The 21,942-nt window shown below is 40.1% G+C and overlaps 1 protein-coding gene across 1 annotated transcript in view; it reads left to right on the forward strand.

Annotated features, from left to right (window-relative positions):
- Positions 1-21,942, forward strand: part of LOC122798549 (nitric oxide synthase, brain-like) — a 140,163-nt gene that overhangs the window by 23,874 nt on the left and 94,347 nt on the right. Inside the window, exons 2-3 of the mRNA XM_044067602.1 lie at positions 5,471-5,549; positions 17,392-17,540. Of these exons, the coding sequence (XP_043923537.1) occupies positions 5,471-5,549; positions 17,392-17,540 (228 nt within the window). The remainder of the gene's footprint in view (positions 1-5,470; positions 5,550-17,391; positions 17,541-21,942) is intronic.

Raw genomic sequence — 21,942 nt, forward strand, 5'->3', positions numbered from 1 at the left:
ATAATTTATTTTGCTATATTTTTTTTTTTCACCTTTTACTTTTATATTCTAATAGTGACACAGAAGTGATACCCGGTATTCCTGTTGACTCCATCCACAGAGGGACTCTCCTCTTGAACCATGTCAGTGTATTCCTCTAGGAAACCAGTGATGGGATTTGTTCCAGACCTCTGGGGAGCCTCTATTCCATTTTCTGTCCAGAGTTCATGTCTCCTTTATTTCATGGTTGCATGTCAAGTTATGAAAGCGCCAGGGTTATGGCTGGGATTTGATTTTCTGAGGATTTTGGCTTTATAATTCCGACTTGATTGTCTTGCATACGCTTCGGCAATTATGCCTCTGACATGGCGGTATGTTTCTGGGACCAGAGCTGGAGTGGCTTCTGTTTGGTTAACTATGGAGCCTGTGGTGACTGTTGTTCCCCTTGGTGAGCTCATTTTGGGGTCCTTTTGCCCTCTGCAGGTGTCTGTAAGGGTCATCCCAAAGGGCATCCCCATCACTATGGGCCTGATGAGGGGGAGTGAAGAGGCACCATGAATGGCCTGATGATGGATGAGTGATGATATGATGAGGTGGCTATATAAAAGATTGGCTAATGCACTTTTTTTAATGTGCCTATTGTCAAAATGTTGCCAAATGAAATCCCTAACCACTTCTTCTGTACTTTACTTCTTCTGGGTTTCTTCTTGCATTGGCACCTATGTGGTAATTTGTGTGCACTGGCTTTTTTGTTTTTGGCTGTAGTAGTACACTTTTTGGCATTTCAGCGTGAGGCCATGGCCTCTACCAGTTGTCTGCCATGGATCTGGCCCTTTGGAGGATAGTCTGTTCGCTGGGATAGTTTGCATTATGGTGCCCAGGTTGGGTGTCATCTGGATGGTTGTTTGCCACCCACAGAGAAATATGGCCTGTACCGTAGAATATATACCCAACAATGTTGGTCCCAGGACTGAGCCTTACTGGACAGGACTCCAACATGGACTGAGTTGAGTGGGACATGTGGGTTAACCATGTGGTTCTGTGTTGAGTGGTCATGCAATCCATCTGGGGTTTATCTTTCCATCTTTGCAATCCATCTAGTGACATAGGGGTTTATCTTTAAGCTGGTGGGCTTATCTATAATGCCAGTCCAGGTATTATGTGTGCGAAGGGCTCCCTTGGGTATGGGTAGGCTGTGTGGACCACCTTCCCTTGTCAGAAAGGTTTGGCGGTTTAACAAAGCCAACCAACAAAGCTGAACTGCAGCCATCCCCCCAATGAAGGTCCCAATAGGGGGGATTATGGTCTTCCATATGAATGCATTTATTAGGCTTGAGGCTTAGCTTTCCAGCTCTTGGGGCCATAGGCCAGGGGATCGAGGCTATGGATTTCTTCCAGAGAGAGGGCACACTGTTTCTGGGGGGACCACTCTTGGGCACCACTCCTGCTGTGTGGGCACCTTTCTGTAGTAGTTTTAGTAATTTGCTAGTTTATGTTTGGGTTTCATGACTTCATCTAGCCCAGATGACACCATCTGGTCCCATTTGGCCTGTGTTGCTGCTTGCTGAGTTTTGAGTTGCTACCTGTTCTGAGGATCTGCTTGGGGGGGAGGATACCTGCTGGGATATTGAGGACCTTTTGGTGGGAGCGGGGGAAAGGGTTTGAACCTGCGCTGTAGGAATGTCTGTGATGTGGTGGTTCGTAGCCTTTTTAGTCATATTGGAGGGTTTGTCATTTTCTGTCTTTCCCAATAATATTCCTAACATAACTAAAGATCTAGAGTGTCCTGTGCAATTTTTCTTAGAATCCTTTTTATTTTTTGTTTTGGCCTGTGACATTTTTTTTTTGATGAGTGCGTCAGTGATGCCTTAATACTTTTGGTGATTGCCTTCTTTTTTGGGATTTCCTTCTATCATTTAGTAGCTTCCTCCTTCTATTGTTTGTTTTGTTTATGGATGGGGTCCTTCAGGGATGGATGCCTTTTTTATTTTGGGATCGCGATGATTTTGGGGATCGTGATGATCCATGCAGAATTCTTATAAATTCTTAGATGCTGCTTTAAAAGGTTTATGCAAGCTGGGCCCGTATTTGATTCTTTTCCAGTTTTGAGAAGGTTGAAATTTCAGTTAGAGTTGTTTTTTTTCACTGTTTTTTTTTTTCACTGTGGTCTTTTCAGGAGGGTGGGGTTGGATGTGATTAGTGTCTGAGATTAGTTTATGGTCTGATCTTACCAGTGAGGGATATACTTCTCTGGTCTGGGTAGGAGTCCCCATGTTGGTGATGATCAGGTCAGTATGTTTTCCCTTCTTGTGGAGTGGTAACATTTTTGTCCATAGCATTTGAGCTTATAAATTCTAGGAACCTTTAGCTAGGTGTTGGAGCTAGAGTAATGCTCCCAGTCTATGTTGGGCTGTGAAAATGCTCAATATAATGGTGTTTATATTGGTTTTCAGTTTTTTCAGTTTCCTCGAAAGGGCGAGTGGGGGTTGGGTTACTGGGGGTGGTGCAGAGCAGTAGGCTGGTAAAGTTTTTTTTACCATTGTTTTGTTACACATAGATAGTCTCTGATGTTTGCTTTTGCCACCAACAACCTTGGGTGTGGTATCTTGATTGATGAATTCCCCCCCTCCTTGTGGTTCTCCCAAGTTTTGGGGCCGCCTAAAAAGGGGTAGCAAAGCAATATCCGAGAAATATCAGGCCAGGGGTGACAGGTGCAGCGTGCCTAGCGCGATGCATGTGCATTTGTCGAGCATATCATCCAAGCTGACAGGCATTGGATCCCCGATCTTTATTTAGAGCCCGAGTGTTTTTGTGTGATTATGTGTGTGGTTTTGTTGTCATAATAAATGAATACAAATATAAAATGCCACAGCAAGCAGTGCTTTGGCCCAGATCCTGGATGATGGAGAAATTCTCTTTGATCAGTGATAAAACTCATTTTTAAGTAGCTTTAATAACACAATTAAGAATGACATGAGATGATTTTAGTTATGTACCCAACATCAGGGAAGATCCCTACAGCCTAAACTGTACTTTAGATCACAGTCTTTCTACCAGTGCACAATATTCTGTGTATAAGCATAGAAATATTTTTGTTTATTTATTTATTTATTGACATTTGTTTACTGGGAACGTTCACTGGGCCATGGAGATCCCATTTTCAGTGGAGGCCAGGGGAGAAAAGTGCCACTGCAAAAAAACAATCTAACAATATAACAGCATAAAATACAGGTTTACAAAGTATAATAATAATAAACAGCAAAAAGCAAAGAAACAAACAAGAGTATCTATACAAATTTACGAAGAGAAATGATATAATCCAAAAAAAAATAAAATAAAATAGAACAAATCCAAAGTAACCATAGGAGCAAGTTAAGAATTAGTAAAAAGTCCTGTACATCAGATAGACTAATGGTACAAATATTTGTGCCTTTAGTAAAACATATCAAAACATTCATTCATTCAGTCATACTAATTATTTGGAAACCATAAATAAATACATAAATAAATAAATAAAATGCCAAGGCTTGTCCCAGACTATACAAATGATGCATGATTCATAAAAGTCCTATTCTAATGTCTGAAGGGTGTCAGTATCATAGGAGTGTGTCTGTAATTCGTCTTGGCAGTTTGGGGAACCATATATCTCTATCAGCGATGAATGATAAATTAAAGAGAAGTTGCTAGGTGTCCCTAAATCTGCATCCAGAAAAAAGCTATGCAGACCTCTGAAGGCAGAGTACAGTAGTGTTTTGTAAATGAGTTACTTCTGTTGGTTGTTCTGTATTTATGCAAGTGTTTCACTCTGTCTTTGCATAAACAAATGATGTTATCCTCTGGAGTCTATTTCTACTGCCTAGCAGAGCGGTTGAGCCACAAGTACTTTATACTCAATCTGTTTGAAAATCATTTATTGTCTAAATATTGAATACTAATAAATAATAATTACTAGTATTATTATACTTATTATAATTATTATTACTAACAAGTAATTCACTGAAATTGCATGCCATCAATAATGGAGAACAAGATAGTCAAGCCTAGGATATAATGTCCTTGATCTGTGTGAGCCACATTCATGATTAATCTGCAGTGATAGCAAAATGAGAGACCAGATAGAAAAAAATTGGAACAAGTTGTGAAACGTGACTTGTTTATGGAGGGGGGTAGTTGGAGAAGAGGCAAGGAATTTTCCATAGCTGTAGGTAAAATAACACAGATTGGTCACTAGAGACTTCAGTTAGGTTAATCTCAGAAGGGCGGAGTATATGTGTGTTGTCAGGGATCCATATTTGCAGAGTGGTCTCAGTGCCAAAAGTTCAGCTTGGGGAGACTGAGTCACTGATGATCAGTCATACTCTTTCAAGGGTAGGGATAGATGGGGTCTGTTTGGAGCTCCTCTTAATGGGTAAATGGAGAGTCACTTTAATAGCCAGGAAAAAAGAGGGACCACAGACTCAAATAAGCATTTTGTCATGTGCAGCAACATGTTATTGCTGTAAAGCTCACTTATATATTAATAAATAAGCAAGAAAAGTGCCTCACAACCAGTACAACACCTATAATGAGCAACATAGACAAGGACAAGCTTTCACTTATGCAAAGCCAGCTCTTTATTGAGTCTTCTGAAATGGAAATTGTGAACACGAAAGCTCATTCATGACCATTGCTCAACAAAGATGTTTTATTTGAGCTACAGACAATTGTCCTTGTTTTCTGATTTCATTTAGAATACTGTAAAATGTGACAGTAGAAGTCCCTAGTCAGCAGTATCATTAGCATATTAATAGACGGCGCCAATGTCTTTGATGCTAGAAACATCGGAAGGTTGCACCTTCTGTGCTGACAGCAGGTGCTGGTATTAACATTCTAACACATCATGATGCAGCATGAAGAAGGAAATACTAGAGTCCTGAAATGTCACCCTTAAATGGAAGTATTTTGGGATTGTAAAAACTGTACAGCTTTTTCTCCGAATTGTTGTTTTTCTTTCGGCTTTTCCCGGTTAGGGGTCGTCACAGTGGAACTCTGGTCCGTTAATGATTGGCAGTCAATTTTTATGGTGCCGAGGTGCCAGCCTGATGCTCAACCTTCAATGAAGGCACGCCCATTCACGCATGTCTTTCGAATGCCACTCGACCACGGGGAGAACATGCACAGTCCACACAGAAGGCGCTCTAGCTGAGAGTTGAATGGGAGAACCTCTTGCTATGAGGCAACAATGCTACCGCTGCACCACCATGGCTTCTTTTTCTCCAAGTACAGTTACTTTATGTGTGCATGTATGTATGTATTTTTGTAACATTCTCTATAGTTTTAGCTTTAATAACTGTGGACCTTTTCTTGCCAGGCCTCCACTGAAAAATGGGATGAATCTTAGTTCAGACTTTCGTGGTAAACAAAGCTGGATAAATAAATAGATATTTCTAATGTATGAAATGAACGTTTCATGCATGCTATTGTGTTAATGTATTTTTTCCTTCCATTTCAGAGTTCCAAAGTACAGTCGACTCAAGAATTGGGAGAATGGAAATACATTTAATGACATACTTCACAGAGAGTCAACAAAGGTACCATTTCTTTTTGTCTCTTAAATTCATTAAAATTTCATGTAAGAAAATAATGTTAAACTCACTGTTGAAATTCTTTGCAAGCCTGTTGATAACTATTTTCTTTTTTGATTTAATATACTTTAACAAGATATGTATTAAAAGTTAAAAATGCAGACAAAAACAACGCTATCAAATGCTTTGAATTTTATTATACATTAAAGCCAGCAGCTATTTATGGGACAATAGGTATTCTATTGTAAAAAAATGAAAGAAAAAAAATAAGTCAAGCACAGTCTCAGTACTAACCACCAACATTCAAAGATATTGAGTTTTCAGTTTCTCTAGCTCACAAGTGGCCACCAAAATCATGTGACATTATAATACCAACAGGTACCAGACTATCTAATAATGTATCCATATAGCAATTAAATTATGGTGACTAAGAACACAGGGCTGTTGCTGCCTCACATTGGCTTGTTCTGCTGTTTACTTTCTGGCTGGGGTGCCTTCTTGTATGAAACTGGCATGGCCTGCGTGTGCCCACATGGGTTTTTTGCCAATGTTCAAAATGGTTCCCAGATCTGTGCATGAGTGTGCATTTGTTCTACAGAAGGAGACATCAAATGCCAGGATTGTTTCTGCTTCTTGTCCTTTGCTTACTGAAATAACCTCCAGCTTCCTATGATCACAAATCGGATAAAACAGATGTATATATGTGTTGAAATGGTGTCTGAGTCTATTGTTATACCAAGTAGTTTTGCAGAATGAACAAATTGAATTTCCGTTTTATCTTGGGAGTAAATTTTAAAGTCTTGTGGGGTTGGTTTGGTGGAAACAATAAGTAGTTTAGTTTTGTAAGATAAAGTCTAGTACATCAGGGGTGTTTAGCAGTCCAGACAAAAGTTAAGATGGTTAAAATGCATGATGGTCTGCTCTGACTGAATGGCATAAAAGACTTCCACTGCACCATGTCCTTCAGTATGTAAATTGTCTTTGTGGAGATTTAAGACAGATTATATTCCGTTTTCCTTCCCAGTAAGCAGGAAATATTGCAGAGGACAGCTGTATACAGTGGTGCAAACAGAACTTGGAGGCCTAAGGTTTCTCTTTCATGTTATTGAGGTTAAAATGTATCTCACAAGACAAGAGAATGAATAAATAAATTGTTTAATCCTAAATCAGGATCAGCTACTTATTGAACAAAATGCAATTAAGTACTAAATATGTTTTGCCAATGATCTGTTTCCACAAGCATTTCATTGTTATATATAGTCTAAGCATGCATACATCTGATCATATTTAAGACAAGAATCAGCTGCCCCTATGCATGTTTTGGTTGATATAGCCAGGGTATAATAAAGATTATGCTCCACCCCTTTCCTAATCCTACTAACCCTAGGACAAGACTTTTCACATCCCTCAATTTGTTCGGATCGCTTTCTGCAGACTCATCCCTGTATGAGCTAAGGCCATTAATATATGAAGAGAAAAATACATTATACCATGTGTATTCATTTTCATTTTCATATAATCCTGGGCATCTGCAAATAAAGAAACATATTTCAGCTAAGGAACTGTTCCAGATATGAGAAAGCAATAATTATTATGACAACAACCAGGAGTTCCTAGAAAAAGAACGAAAGCAAACGAGAAATGAAAGTCTGATATAATCTGTAGTCCCTGAATAGGAATAAAATGAACCTTACTCTTTAGATTGCTGGTACTTAAGCACATAACAAACTCATGTTTTCTCATTCTTCACAATATAAAGTCATATTTCTAATTTTCTAAATATGAGTGATAAAGCAATACTTGGATTTCAGCTCAAGGTCTATGAAACAGTTTCTTACACACTAATACATGGACAAATCTAAATCAAAATCTCCATACAGTCTCAAAATGTCTTTGCTTACAGTACTAGGTAAAGAATGTTTACCTTACTAACATTTCTAGTCTGATTCTAACCCAGAAGAGAGTATAATAGTAAAAACATTAATAGCACAGAATTTCTAACTCTTTTGAATCAAATGAATGCAACACCTAAATTGGACAGTTCTGTACACCAGGGTGTAAAGGGATGTACCATGCAATGAGTTTGAGATCCAGGTATATAGCTAGGAGTTCTCTATGGGTAGTGTGAGGGTCATCTTGGAAATGACTGCATAAAGTGTGGCTGGTTTGAGAAGGCACATATAATTAAGTGAGTGTGCAGTGATAAAGGCTCTCCCACAACTAGAAAAAAAATGTTGATACTTGTGAGGTAGGGAATTGGGTTTATGATGAGTACGATTTTAAGACTGGAATTCTGTTTCTGTGCAGACAAAAATCCATAAAAATGTACTGCATGTTGTTAAGCCATTTCCTAGGAAATTAAATATTTTGACAAATCTGGTGAGTGGACTCTTTCAAATACCCTATTGTAGCCACAGCCCAAATTTCAACAAAGTAAAAGGACGTAGGTCTGATAGTATATTTATAACAACGGTGCTAAATATCTTGTGGCATTCCTTCAAAGTTAAAGGCATGCAGAGATGAGGAGTTAAGGACCGCCTCAAACCCTGGTGACAGACTCACTGTCATGCCTTATTATTAATTACTTGACTAATTAGAAGCAAAGTTCTTGATAACGTGCAGGCTATATTTATAAAACAAAGAAATCCAAATCTCCCCGTTCCAGTCCATATTTATGTATTTATTTATTTATTGACCGGGAAAGTCCACTGGGTCAGAAACCCAGGGCAGAAAAGCTTCACAATGAGTAAAATAACAACATCAGATTACAGAAGATAGGTAGTTATACAATTTAAGAAAAGAAAGAATTTAAACTATATAAAAATATAGACAACAATTACCACATCATAACAATTTTTTTTTACAAATACTGTAGCACCTGCTATTTAACATAGAGGTAAAGGTAAAGACATTTTGTAGAAAAAAATGAATTATATTTAATTCAGTTAAGTACATTGCCTTAAAAAATTGAGGTATACACTAGTGCCCACTCACTCTTTTTTTTAACCAGGGAATGAGTTAGGGAGAAATAGTAGGTGGATTGGCCGTTAGTGATTGGTTATAGCTTTGGCTAGAGGAGTAATAGGGAGAAGATTATGGAGGTCTGGTATTAACGGAGCAAGGACATGTGGGATTGTTACGATTGGAGCTTTTATTGAGGATTTAACATCAACAAGGGAATCTAACAAAGTAATGGATGTTGGTAGAGCATTCCATAATTTAGCTATGGAATATGAGTATAGGCTTTGTCCTGCTCTTTTGTTTGGTTTTGATATGATCAGAAGGTGTTTATTTGTGGACCGTAGATTTCTAGAAGAGGTATAGGGCTGAATGTTTGACAGTAGAGCAGGGCATTTCCCTGGGTTATATAATAGCTTGTGAGCCAGAGTTAGTTGGGTGTAGCTGAGGTATTGGGAGAATTCATACCAGTTAAGCATTCTGATAGCTTGGCCATGATGAGTACGGTATTGCAAGCTGGAGACCAATTTTTCAATTTTGTAGTAGCAGCATTGTAGTTTATTAAAGACGGAGGAGTGAAGGTTTATGAAGATGCGACTACTGTAAAAGAGGGAGGTAAGTAGTAAAGACATGGCTAGCTTGATTTTGTGGGTCCACCCATCTACTTTTGATGCATGTAGAGTTTACCTAGTTGAAAGTGAGTTCTTTTTGTAGTGTTAAGAATGTGTTCATAGGTTCATAGGTAGGTACTAGGTTATCTGCCTGTAGGCATTTATGAGCCTAGCCGGAAAGTGTTGGCTTTCATCGCCCCCTTAGAATAGTTCCCTGTGCTTCTGTCCAGCAGAGCCATTGAAGTGATCCCCGGGGTATACTTTCTGTTTCCCATCCACTCATCAAGGATTCTATTGAAGAGGGTTATTGAGGAACTCTGCTTAATGTAGATTGGAATCCTGTTCCAAAGCATGGGAAGTCTCTGGGACAGGAATCTATCCCTCCAGAACATCCTGTTTATTGTTGTGGTGAGGTTTAGATCCCTAGAGTGTGTGGCTTGAGGGGATATGGTTTTCTTTAGGTGGAGCATATCCATCAATTCTGGGTTGGACATGGCCTTGTATGTCACACAGAGATCACCTCTGAGTAGGCAGTATACAACCGAGTACAGCTGGAGTTTATTCAGTCGAGCTGCGTAGGGCATCTGTTTGAGGCCAGTGATCCTCTTGGTGAGGTAATTCTGTGGTCTTTCCAGCTGTTGCAGGTGTCTTGTAAGGTACATCGCAAATGGGGTGTTGTACTCTATGATGGGTCTGATGAGTGATGCGTAGAGGGGCACAATGACCTCCTTTGATCTGGATGCAAACCCTTTTGTGATTAGGTGGGCCACATAGGATTTTCTAACCACTTTGGCAATGTGACTGTCAAAGGAGAGGTTACTGTCTACTTGGGTCCCCAGATCCCATATTATGTCTTCCGTATTTAGGGGGCTACCACCTATGTGGTAGTTTGTGGGTACTATGTTTTTTCCAAAGAGGATGACTATGCACTTTTTGGCATTTAGCTTGAGGCCATGGTTTTGACAACTGGCATCTATCTCAGTTTGACCCTTTTGGAGAATGTCTGTGTCAGCTGGAGAGTCAATTATAACCCCTAGTTTGCAGTCGTCTGCAAAGTTGGTCAGCCATAGTCTTCCTGTGCTTGCCTGTACCTCTGAGAAGTATATGCCAAACAGTAGGGGTCCTAGGACTGAGCCCTGGGGAACACCACTTATAACTGGTTTAGAGTCAGACTTAGCTCCTGCAAATTTTACCATGTGGTTTCTGTCCGTAAGCCAGTTGGCAACCCATCTCATGACATAGGGGTTTATGTTCAGGCTGGTGAGCTTCTCTATAATACCTGAATGGGGAATGATGTTGAAGGCCTTTGCGAGGTCTAGGTAGGCTGTGTGGACCACTTTTCCCTCGTCTATAGCCTTGGTAATTGTCTCAAAAAAGTCCACCAGGTTTAGGAGGCATGATCTGCCCTTAACAAAGCCGAACTGGGTAGGGTCCAGTGTTTGGAGGTTCCCAATGTCTAGTCAGGCTTATAGGGCGATAGTTCCCGGGGTCTGTTGTGGCTCCACTTTTGTGGAGCAGAATAACTGTTGCTGTGCGCCACTCTATGGGCACATAGCCTGTGGAGAGGCTGAGCTTGAACAGTGTGTTTAGGTGAGGGGTTAGTTCATCTTTGAGTTCTTGTAGGTTACAGCCTGAGACACCGTCCGGTCCCATTGATGCTGTGATTTTGGCTTTGGAGAGGGCTGTTTTAACCTGACTGTCTGTGATTTCAGGGGCACTACATTCTTCTGGTACGGTTAACGGCCCTTTTGGGGGTGAGAGGGGGGTGAAGTTTGCACTGAACCTGTCTGCCAGGATGTTGGCAATATCGGTCAGTTTAGTGTATTTTGTGCCATTCTGCACTAACTCTGAGTAGATCTGAGAATTGCCACTTAGATTCTTGACATAGCTAAAAAAATGCCTTGTGGTTATCTTTGGCGTCCTTGGCAATTTTTCTTTTGAAGCTAGCCTCGGATGATTTTATGAGGGAACATAGTTTCTTGCTGATACTGATCAGGGACGTCTTCCCTTCTTGGGATTTTACTCTTTTCTGTACTAGTTTTCTCCTTCTATTGTATAGCTCATTTATGGCAGGGGTCCACCAGACTGGTTTCCTTTTCTTGGAGGAGTGAGTCTTGGTTTTGCTTGGGATAGCATGATCCATGCATTCTTGTGGGTGCCTGTAGAGTGCATTTGTAAAGGATTTTGCAGCTTGGACAGCATTATGCTTTAGCATGGGGGCTTTGAAACTTTCCACCTTGGTCTTAAGTAACGTGAAGTATGCTTTTGAAAAGTTTTTCACAGTGATTTCTTTGACCAGGGATGGAGGCGGAATGTGGATATCCAGAGTGATTAGTTTATGGTCAGATCTATCCAGCGTGGGGTTGACCTCCAGTGTGGAACATCGATCACCCATGTTGGTGATGACCAGGTCCAATATGTTATCACCTCTGGTGGAAGTGTTGACCATTTGATCCAGGGCATTAGAGTTTATAAGTTCTAGGAAATGTTGTGCAAGGGAGTTAGTACTTGAGTAGTTCTCCCAGTTGTTTGGATAATTGAAATCACCCAATATCAGGGTGTTTGGTAGGACCTTTATGTTTCCCAGTGTTTCCAGAAATGCGGAATGGGGGTCCTGGGACATGGTGGGTGATCTGTAGCAAGCTACAATTTGGATTGCAGTTTTGCCCATTGTTAGTTGCACGTGGATGATCTCTGAAGCATCGTGCTGTGCCACTAACCTGGAGGTGTGGGTATCCTTGATGAATATGGATACACCCCTGCCTTTTGTATTTCAGTCCAGGTTTTGTGGCCAAAATGAATGGTATGAGTTGTAGCCTGGTACTGCTGGGGTGCTCTCTAGAGCCTTAAACCAGGTTTCTGTTACTGCACATATATCACTTTTCCTCCATACTGAGGAGTGCCTCAAGTGCGTGCATTTTGAGGTTTAGACTTCTGGCATTGAGTAGCATTACCCTCAGTTTTTTGTTACTTGTGCTATTTACGGTGGTGGTTTTGTCTTTTGAGCCTTGCCTAAAAAACACACTATGTGGGTGGCAAGAGCCTTGGCCAGTATTTGAAAGCCTAAGGGTGACAGGTGCAAGCCATCTCTAGAGAAGCAGCATGACTTGTCGAGCATGTCATCCCAGGCTGACAGACACTGGAGCTCCTTTGAATGACACCAGAAGCTTAGCCAATTGTTGAAATTGATAATTTTTTCTTTACACCATGGTATCATTCTTGGTGAGTTCAGGATGCTACTCAGGGGCAGGGTCATACTGGCCTGGGCTATGTGATCAGAAAGCTCCTCCATGTCTGTTTTCATGTAGTCCAGGGAGGTACGGCTCAGGTCATTCACACCAACATGGACAATGACAGAGTCATATTTGTACTTGTTCTGGAGTGACCTGAGTGCTTGAGTTATGTGGCAGATCCTGGCACCTGACAGGCAGCTAGCAGTAACCTTCTCCTTGTTCAGCCTAGTGAGTGGGACATCACTGTGCCTGACTATAGAATCACCTATTACTAGTGTATTGGGTATGTTATTTTGCCTTAAGGGCTGTGATTGCGTGGCACACTGGTTTTGTGAAGTATGTGTTTTATGGTTTGTGTTGGGGGTGGAGGTTCATTAGATGTCTGTTTTGGAGGTCTTTGTTGCTTCTGCAGATTTTTATTTAGAGCTCATAGGAGAGTTTATTGTCTATTGTTATACCAAGTAGTTTTGCAGAATGAACAACCTGAATTTCCATTTTATCTTGGGAGTAAATTTTAAAGTCTTGTGGGGTTGGTTTGGTGGTGAAGATAAGTAGTTTAGTTTTTTTGGCATTTAGAAGTAATTAAGAGTCATTAAGCCAGGTTTCTATGGACTTGAATGCTTTTTGGGTTATTTTTAGGAGGTCTTGAAAGCTTTTGGAAGAGGATATGATTCTGGAGTCATCTGCATATTGGATGAGTGTGGTTTGAGGGGACACTAGATGTAAATTGTTTATGAAAATATTAAAGAACAGGGGTCCAAGGATGGACACTTAGGGTACTCCTATTTTATTTAACAGATAGATAAATTGTTTGCTTTGCCATTTCACTGATTGTTTATTGTGTAAGTAGTCAGCAAACCAGGAAGCAGCCTATTTCTGATAATTGTTGAAGTAGTTTGGTATGTGACACTGTGTCAAATGCCTTGGATAAGTCCAACAGGGCTACTGAAGTTATTAGACCTACATCAGCCTTGTTCACAGTGTCTGTGAAGGAGAGGAGGGTAGTGGTGGTGCTATGGAATGGGCGGAAACCATATTGTGTTGGGACGAGGAGGTTGTTGTCTATGAGGTGGTTGAGTAGTTGACTATGTATACACTTTTCTAATATTTTGAAGAGAGGAAAAAAATAGAGATCGGTCTATAGTTAGTAAGGTCATTTGTATTACCGCCTTTATGGAGTGGAGTCATAATGGCATGTTTCCAGATTTGTGGGATGTTACCTTCAGAGATGGATTGGTGTATTAGAATACTGATGGGGTATGCTATTGCATCAGCAGCAATTTTCAAGTATTTTGAGAGGAGGTGGTCAGCAGAAAGGGAGCAGGTTTTCATTTTTTTTTAAGTTTTAGAATTAGAGATGTGGGAACAGGTTTTAGGGAGAAACTATGGGCTTCTAGTATTTTTTTAGTGGTAGTTTCTTGAAATGCAAGATGATTGGAGGCCGTTTGTATGGTTGCTTGCCTGATGTTTGTATTATTGGTGATATATGGATCTGAGTTTGTGGGGGGTTCAGGAATGAGTTTAAGGGTGGTATCAATAAAGTGGGAGTTGAAAGTATGGGCTATATGTTGTGGGGTCATGTCAGGGGATGGAGATTGATTTTGAGTGGTTCCAGTATTGAGGAGAGAGGATAGAGATTTCCAAAAATTCTTGGGGTTGTTCTTATGGGTGGATAGTTGCTTTGAGAAATAGTTTTTTTTTTTGTTATTGATGACAATTGTTTGGCTTGGTTCCTGAGTTGTTCAAAGTTAGATTCATTTCTCAGTGTCTTGTTACTGCGCCAGACTTTCCAGGCTCTATCCCTAGCTAAAAGTAGTAGTTTGGTAGGTTTAGTTAACCATGGAGCATTGCTAATTTTGATTCTTTTTGTTCATGTACGGGCAAGAGAGTTAAGGGTATCTAGACAAAATGTTGTTAAAATACTTAACAGCTTCATCTAGTTGCAGAGAATGTCGAGGGCTCCAGTTATGGGCTTTTAGAATGGTGTTAAATGTTGATGGGTTAAACTTAGTGAGGTTTCTGGTTCTTTTGTAGATATGAGGTTTTGGTACCTGGGTTTGGGTTCTGTATGCGAAAACAGGCAGATGATCGCTCATGGAATTGGGGAGGGAGCCTGAGTTAATGAATGTGTTTCTGTCATGAGTTCTTTTTCACATCATGTACAGTACTGCAACAGACACTCAGGCAGCCTTCAGTATCCTCCTTTTCTATGTCATCTGTCTCGAAATTAATATTCAGTTTGCATTTTAATGGCAAGTTATTGCCCTTATAATGTAGTTTTTCCAGAGTGCACTGTCTGCTTTTTGTTCAAACCAACAAAAACATTCTGCAGCCAGCTCCATTGTCTCAGATATATCCTCCAGGAATGGTTCATTGCCAGTCTGAATTACACAAGAGGCATTTTGCACAAGAAAATCTAACGGTGTAGCCAACAAATCCCAGGTCACATATCTGTCCAGTTTATTGTCATTTCTAACTTTAATTTTTGTCACTGGCAGCCTAGATAAGAAAACTGTTCTTTGTTTTACTCCACATGATTCTTCAATGGCTCCAGATACATAACTCTGACTTTACTGCTCACTTCCTGGTTTTCCTTCTTGCTCAGTCAGGTTTATATCACATGATGCTGTCTGCATTGTTGCATTGTTCTCATGTTGATACAATTCCCCCATCTCTCTTCGAATAGGGGCAGGGGTTGGTGTAATGGTTAAAGTGTTTACCTTACAAACACAAGGTGCAGGGTTTGATTCTTAGATTGGGTAATTGGCTAGGCTTAAAATGGCCCACAAGGGCTGTTAGCTTAGTACTAATCTGTAATTTGGGGTGATCTAACAATTTTGCACTTAGCTGCATCTCCTCATTTAGAATTACATAGAAAAAAGTTGCATGTGAGTCTGATAGTTTAATGTCCAAGCTTAATACCTCCCCTCAGCACCCAAAGGATTGCCCATAGTTCTCTTCTTCAGAATTACTGTGATTTATTCATAACAAAAAAATCATTAATTTGCTTGTTGATGTTGGTGAAGTGTAAGCTCCACTTCTGTTTCACTGGGATCTACCACCAACACAACAGTTTGAACCAGTAAACACTCTGCTTTTCTTGGTTTCATCTGTAGGCATTTGGTATTTTACCCAAATAAGAAAAATAAGTTAACCACTTTCATTTAGCTTTTGGTAGATATGTCTACTGGAGGGGAGGTGGGAAGATTTTGTGTGGTTTCAGGGGCAGGTTTAACAGTTCAGTTGAGTAGTATTATAACTTATATCACAATGTTTTGAAACGTACAGTTAGAGCTCGCACATATTTTTTCACTTTATCAGTTGCAGAAAAAAATGTTTTAAAACTAAAACCTATAAATAATTACTTCAGGAATGAAATACAGGTAGTATTAAAGAACTGCAGTAAAGGTGGACAACAGAGCATTTTAAACCTCTAATACATTTGCATCACAAAGACTCAAGTTTTCTTCAGCTACATTTTTTTGCCTTCTCTAACAGGTTTTGAAATTTTATAATTTGGCCTTATTTTACTATTTTTATAACTGATGTTAACCAAAAAAGAAACTTACATGAAACTAAACTCATTTGAGAATTATGTACAGGACAGAGGTTCAAACAGCAGGAAATATTAAAAAGGATCTTTCTCAAGTGCATCAGCTGCACGAGTACCTTCCTCAATGAAATAATACTGTGCACATGATCACTTGTGCTGCAGTACGTTACCTAGTGTTATCACAACCCCAGCACATTTATGCAGCATGAATTACATTCCACTATTACCTTTTTGTGTTCTTTGTAGTCAGTGTTAGACATTTGTTCACTTTCATGTACTATCCCCCAACCTACCTCCACATGTTACAATATTATAATGTTACGTAATAGCATGCAAAGCACAGTAAACTGAGACAAGATGGTACTATTATAAAAGTTATTTCTAGGAACATTGGACTGATAGAACTAAAGTCCAAAAGCATATCACCCAAGAATCATATTATCATGGTGTCTCATTATGGTTATCTCCACAAATTAGCTGCTGTCATTCTCATCTTTAAGTTAATTGTGTAACTTACATTAATAGCTAATAAAGGAACCATGAAATGACAAAACTATAAAAAAGTTTAGCTAAAGCAGAGTAAACAATGTACCTGGATACACTTAAATAAGCAAAGGTAGAAACACAAAGCAATACAAAAAGCAAATTTCTAAATATGAATGTGTGCGTGTGTGTGTGTGTGTGTGTGTGTGTGTGTGTGTGTGTGTGTGTGTGTGTGTGTGTGTGTGTGTGTGTGTGTGTATGTGTGTTGGGGGGAGGCAATCTACCATAGTATACCCATAAAAATAAATATATCTAATCCGAGGTTGCACTTCAATCCCTTTCTCTGGAATTCTGGCACTTTATCCTTTCTCACATTCCTAACCTTCCACATGCATGAAAAAGAGACCACGCTTTCTATCAAGCACATACTCCAGGAACATACTCATCCTAGAAAGCAAATTCCCTAGATCTGTCACCCCTGTCAACATTACAGCTTTTGGAACCTTAAAGACAGGCAAATTAGGTGGACACTTGGGGTGCTTAGCTGTTAAGAAGCAGCACATTTTTTGGAGGTGAATAGAAAGCATAAAGACTCAAGTTCTGTTTGCACTGCTAGAAGAGAGGTACATTGATACAACTTCAGCAAGGAGTCCTATGCTCACCATACATTGAAATGCAATCCTTAGGGACATCTGGTTTCTGTGTGAAAAAAAATGGATCATCATATATAAACTGTTAGGCACTCTTTCTCATTTACAGCTTAAGTCCAACAGTCTAAGTCTGCATTTTTACTATTCAAAATATTATACTATGCAGTTTTTGCATTCATCAGTAAAACATTAGCAAATTATTTTGAAATGGTATCTGCCTGTCTTTTAACTGTCAGCCTGTTTGATTTTTATATCCAAGAGACAAAGTGAATTTATATATAGTCTGAAACAAAATCAGTACTTGCACTGTGAAGAAGAAGAAACGTAAGTAATGTAACACTTGTTTTTTTGTCTGCACAGGATTTCCCTTGTGGTGCCACAAAGTGCCGGGGATCTGTTGTGTTTCCCAATGAGATGATTCGCAAATCCCGCAGTGAGCCTCGCCCTAAGGAGGAGCTTCTGCCCCTGGCCGTCCAGTTCATCAATGAATACTATGCTTCCCTCAAAAGGTAAAGGAGATAGAGATACTAAGGTATACCAAAGGACTTAAACTCTGCCAGAAGTGTATCCCGTTTTCTGATTGCTAGTAGTATGTGGGTAGTTTAAGTCATCCCACACAAGCGGCTACATAAGAAATCACTGCAGATATCAAAGGGTCAGATGTCACTGTAAACAGAGGACCTTAACAGTAGAGTTCAAGAAACCTCCTGGTGATTTGTGCAGATGATATATTGACTACATCCGTATCATACAGACCTAATATTACTAAATGATACTATACACAAATTTTCTTTCCTGTTAACCTATGAGTATTAATGAAGATGCATTACATTTAATCATAGTGTTATGGTGTATTAGTCACACTGCAATTGTCTGAGTTCCACTAACCATGTAGCATTTTATTATAATTTTACTGGATGACCACAACTTCAGTATCATTATTATAGCCCACTCACCCACAAATAACATCTGTTCTCTACTCACTGTCACATACTCCAACCCTTTTGCAACTAATGCCATGTTATCATACCACTCTTCTAATAAGCTCCTCCCATCCCATCAGAAATAGTTTCTTGGACCATTTAATGATTACAGAATGACTATATAACCTGCATTAGGCTTTGCATTGTATACTATGTGTGCATGGATGATGTCATGACTATGTCACTATTACAGTATTCTTAACAGATGGGTTTTGCTCACTGACAACCAGCCAGGGTACTAAAGCTTTACCTTTGCATAATATACATCCAGGCAATGACCTCGTAAACATCAGGATATAAAAGCAGACGTATGTACGAGATTCTCAGACTGTCTTACCACCAGCCCAAACGCATGTCATTGCACATAAAAGACTGTAATTGTTTGGTCACTAGGATCCATAGTCTCGATTGTCAGATCAGATAAGTGACCTGCGGGAACCTTATATTTTCTTTTCTATTTTTTGGTTAATTGTTGTTAGATATCAGCTAGGAGTGGTAAGTGTGAGTGTTGTAGACAAATTCCATATAAAGACTTACACACTAAGTGTCTGTTTTGTTTAGGGCCCAAATACGACCATATATCTTGTTCTATCTGCCAGTCTTTTGTTCTGAAAACCCTCCGATCTAGGCTCTCCAAACTTAATACATTCCTTGTGACCCAACGTCTTATACACTGTCCCAATCCACTATGTCAGAAGGCATGCATGCAAACCTCCTCCCTAAAAAGAAATTTAAGAGACCAAGAAAGGATTCTTCGGCTGTTGTCTTGGAATCAGACATACCCGCTGAGGTGGTCAAACCCACAGTATGACCACTGAATTCTCACAACCCTCTATCATGACCACATCAGAGGCCAGTATGGCTCCTGAGGCCTCATATACAACAGAACTCTATGACAAACTGCAAATCATTGTATCAGATGGAGCTCGTGGAATCCCTCAGATCCTTGTGAGGGAAGAGATTCCTCAAAACTTCATAGAAATGCTACAAGGTTCAGAGCTTCGTAAGCTATTTCGGGTAATTGCCACCCCCAAAATAAAACAAAAACTCAAACACATGTCAATATCTGCATCCAAGGTCTCTTTAGCTTTTCAAGGCAGTTGTGTCCCCGAAGCCCTCTTCCTTTGTGATTTCTCAAAGTACACCTCATAAGCAGGCATTGGATTCCTCTTCCTCTGATGAGGAACCAGACAGGGATTCAGACCTCTTTGTAGACTACTCATCCCAGTTACATTCTCCTGAATAGATTTCTTCAGATGAACGAGCTTCTCTTTCTCCAGACTGCACCTTGGAAGCGGCCTCCTTTGGAGATATCTTACAGGGCATGATGAAACATTTCAAATGGCAGTCTAGACAAGTGTCTGAGGTGCAAAAAAGATATTGCAATTTATTGGAGATGGGCACTCCTGCTCCCCTTCCAGTCCCACCTGTGTTAGAGGCTTACCTGGATGCCTTTCAGGCTAATTCCTTTGCTCCTGACTCTCAGCCCCCTGCAACAAAATGACCAGAACAGTTCTACAAAGTTCCTGATGAACTTAAGTACCTATACAAAACTCCAGTGGCAGATCCAGCTGCAGTCTCACTAGCTTTGGCCAAACCTTCCAAATTGCTCCCTGGCACTAATGTTCTTCCTAATGAAAAAGATTGTCAAACAATGGACAGGTGGGGGCAAGAAAGTTTACACTTCCTCTACACTAGCCTTTAGGACCATAAATTATCAAACTCAAATGACTAAATTGTTACCCTCAGTCTTACAATCTTTAAGCAAGGCTATGACAGAGCCACAGACTCCAGACTCAAAACAGCTCATGCAGTCTTTAGCAGTCCAGGCTTCTCAAATAGCTAAGCACACTATTAATTGTAGCTATGATGTTATGGATGCCTCTCTAGGGTGGCCGCCACTGGATCAGTGATTAGAAGGTATGTGTGGTACAGGAGCCAATCTAACCCTGAAGATTTAAAGTCTAAAATTTTAGACTCTCCCTTGGATAACAATCGCCTTCTTTGTCCCAATGCTGCTTGTCCATTCAAGGCTTTTCAGGAGCAGGGAAAAACTATGAAAGATTGCCAGCAAATCATGATGTCCACTGTTTCCCAGGTATGACAGAAATTTTCCAGCTAAATCCACCTGTTTCACTAAGACAGAAAATAGAACTCATAGACAGGAAAGCTCCCAAGCAAAGATTTCCAGAGAAAACTTAGAGGGACACTCCTTCTGGGAGGGCTCAACTCAGTAGCAGGCCACTGTGACTATTTTCCCCTCCTTCCATCCAATCCCCACCCTACCACTCCACTCCGTCTCTCTTTTCCTGTCTGGGAAACAATAACCTCAAGCAAGTGGATACTAACCACTATCAAGGAGGGTTACTCCTCGTGCTGGGGAAACAGTCCAACTCCAGGGGGGGTATCCCTTCACCTCCTCCCAAACAGATACATATCATACAGCCCATCATTCAAGACTTACTATCTCAAGGAACCATAGAAGCACTTCCTACATCCTACATAGGAAAGGGATTTCATTCTTAAGGTCCAGGACAGTGTTTGCCAGAACCATTTTGTCTGGCCTCCTCTACTCTTCCCCTTCTGGTTCCTTTTAACCTGCCACCCTCTTTCTTTACAGCTCTGGAAATACTGTAACAGTGAATCAGTTAAGACACAGTACAATTGTGTTAATACTTACCATAACTACTGATCATTGTTTCGGTATTACTTCTCTCCCACCTACCCCCCCTTCTTTACTCCTTCACCTCTCATTGGCATTAACACTTCGCCTTTTCTACACATAAAAGTACACTCTACACCACAGGATCTTATTTTCAGCAGGTGATCTTGCTTACTCCGTTCAACCTAAGCCCCTCCTAGCTGGCATTTCTTTTCCTTGCTTCTTCTTCAGGACAATGCTGGCTTGAAGACAGTCTGAGGATGTCCTACGTATGTTTGCTTTTATATCCAGATACCTACGAGTTGAGGTCATTGCCCAGACATACATTATACGAAGGTTAAAGCTTTGGTACCCTGGTCAGATGTCAGTGAACAGAATCCATCTGTTAATAATAGTGCAACATTGATCACTAGGACATCTGCTCTTATAGTAAGTTATTACACAACTGCACTTTACATTATTTTATAACTTTACTTTCCATTCCATTTTTGTGTGTTCGTGTAATTCTGTAAAGAGGTTTACCTTTCAGAAATAAACTGCTTTGCCTCAAAGGTGTATGTAAAGAAAATCTAATAAATAAATACATATAAGCACATTTATATACATAAATGTGTGCTGTTCAGGCTAGAAATAAGCAATCTGCTCCCATTTTTAATTACACCGGATGGTACACAGGAATTCTTGACTTTATCAAAACAGAGCTTGCTGAAACAGAACTCCACAAACAGATTTCTTTGAATATGAGTTTCACCTGAACTTATAATATAGTTTTACCTGCTGTGCTTGTCTATTATAACTCAGGTACAGGATGCTTTTTTTTCTTTTATAACCTTAGTATTAGAATAAGTAAATAAATGATGTAGGGACATAGCCACCTACTGTATACTACCAAATTCTGGAATCAGTTACTGGTATTAATGTTATAATAGGACACCCGCTTCCAATATAGTTGATACAGTCCCAGTGACATTTCATTGACCCAGTGCCAGTCCAGCTGTTACAGCACTGATGTCCAGTTCCATTCACTGGGCAGTATCCTGTTTAAACTGCATTTTGTTGATTCCTAGTGTCACTGCATATGCCAGATGTCAATGTCACTATACATCATGCAACCTCAATATCACAGCATGTTCCCCATTTGTATTGTGTAACACTCCTCCACCACCACCCCCTCCTGCCCCAACCACCACCCCAATCATCAACCTTCCTCCACATCCTTCTGCCTCAAGCCCATCCTCACAAGCACTATAAAAAGGCTTCTCCTCA

This window comes from Protopterus annectens, chromosome 3.part1 (assembly GCF_019279795.1).
Source record: "Protopterus annectens isolate FY-2018-M chromosome 3.part1, PAN1.0, whole genome shotgun sequence".
Taxonomy (NCBI): Eukaryota; Metazoa; Chordata; order Ceratodontiformes; family Protopteridae; genus Protopterus; species Protopterus annectens.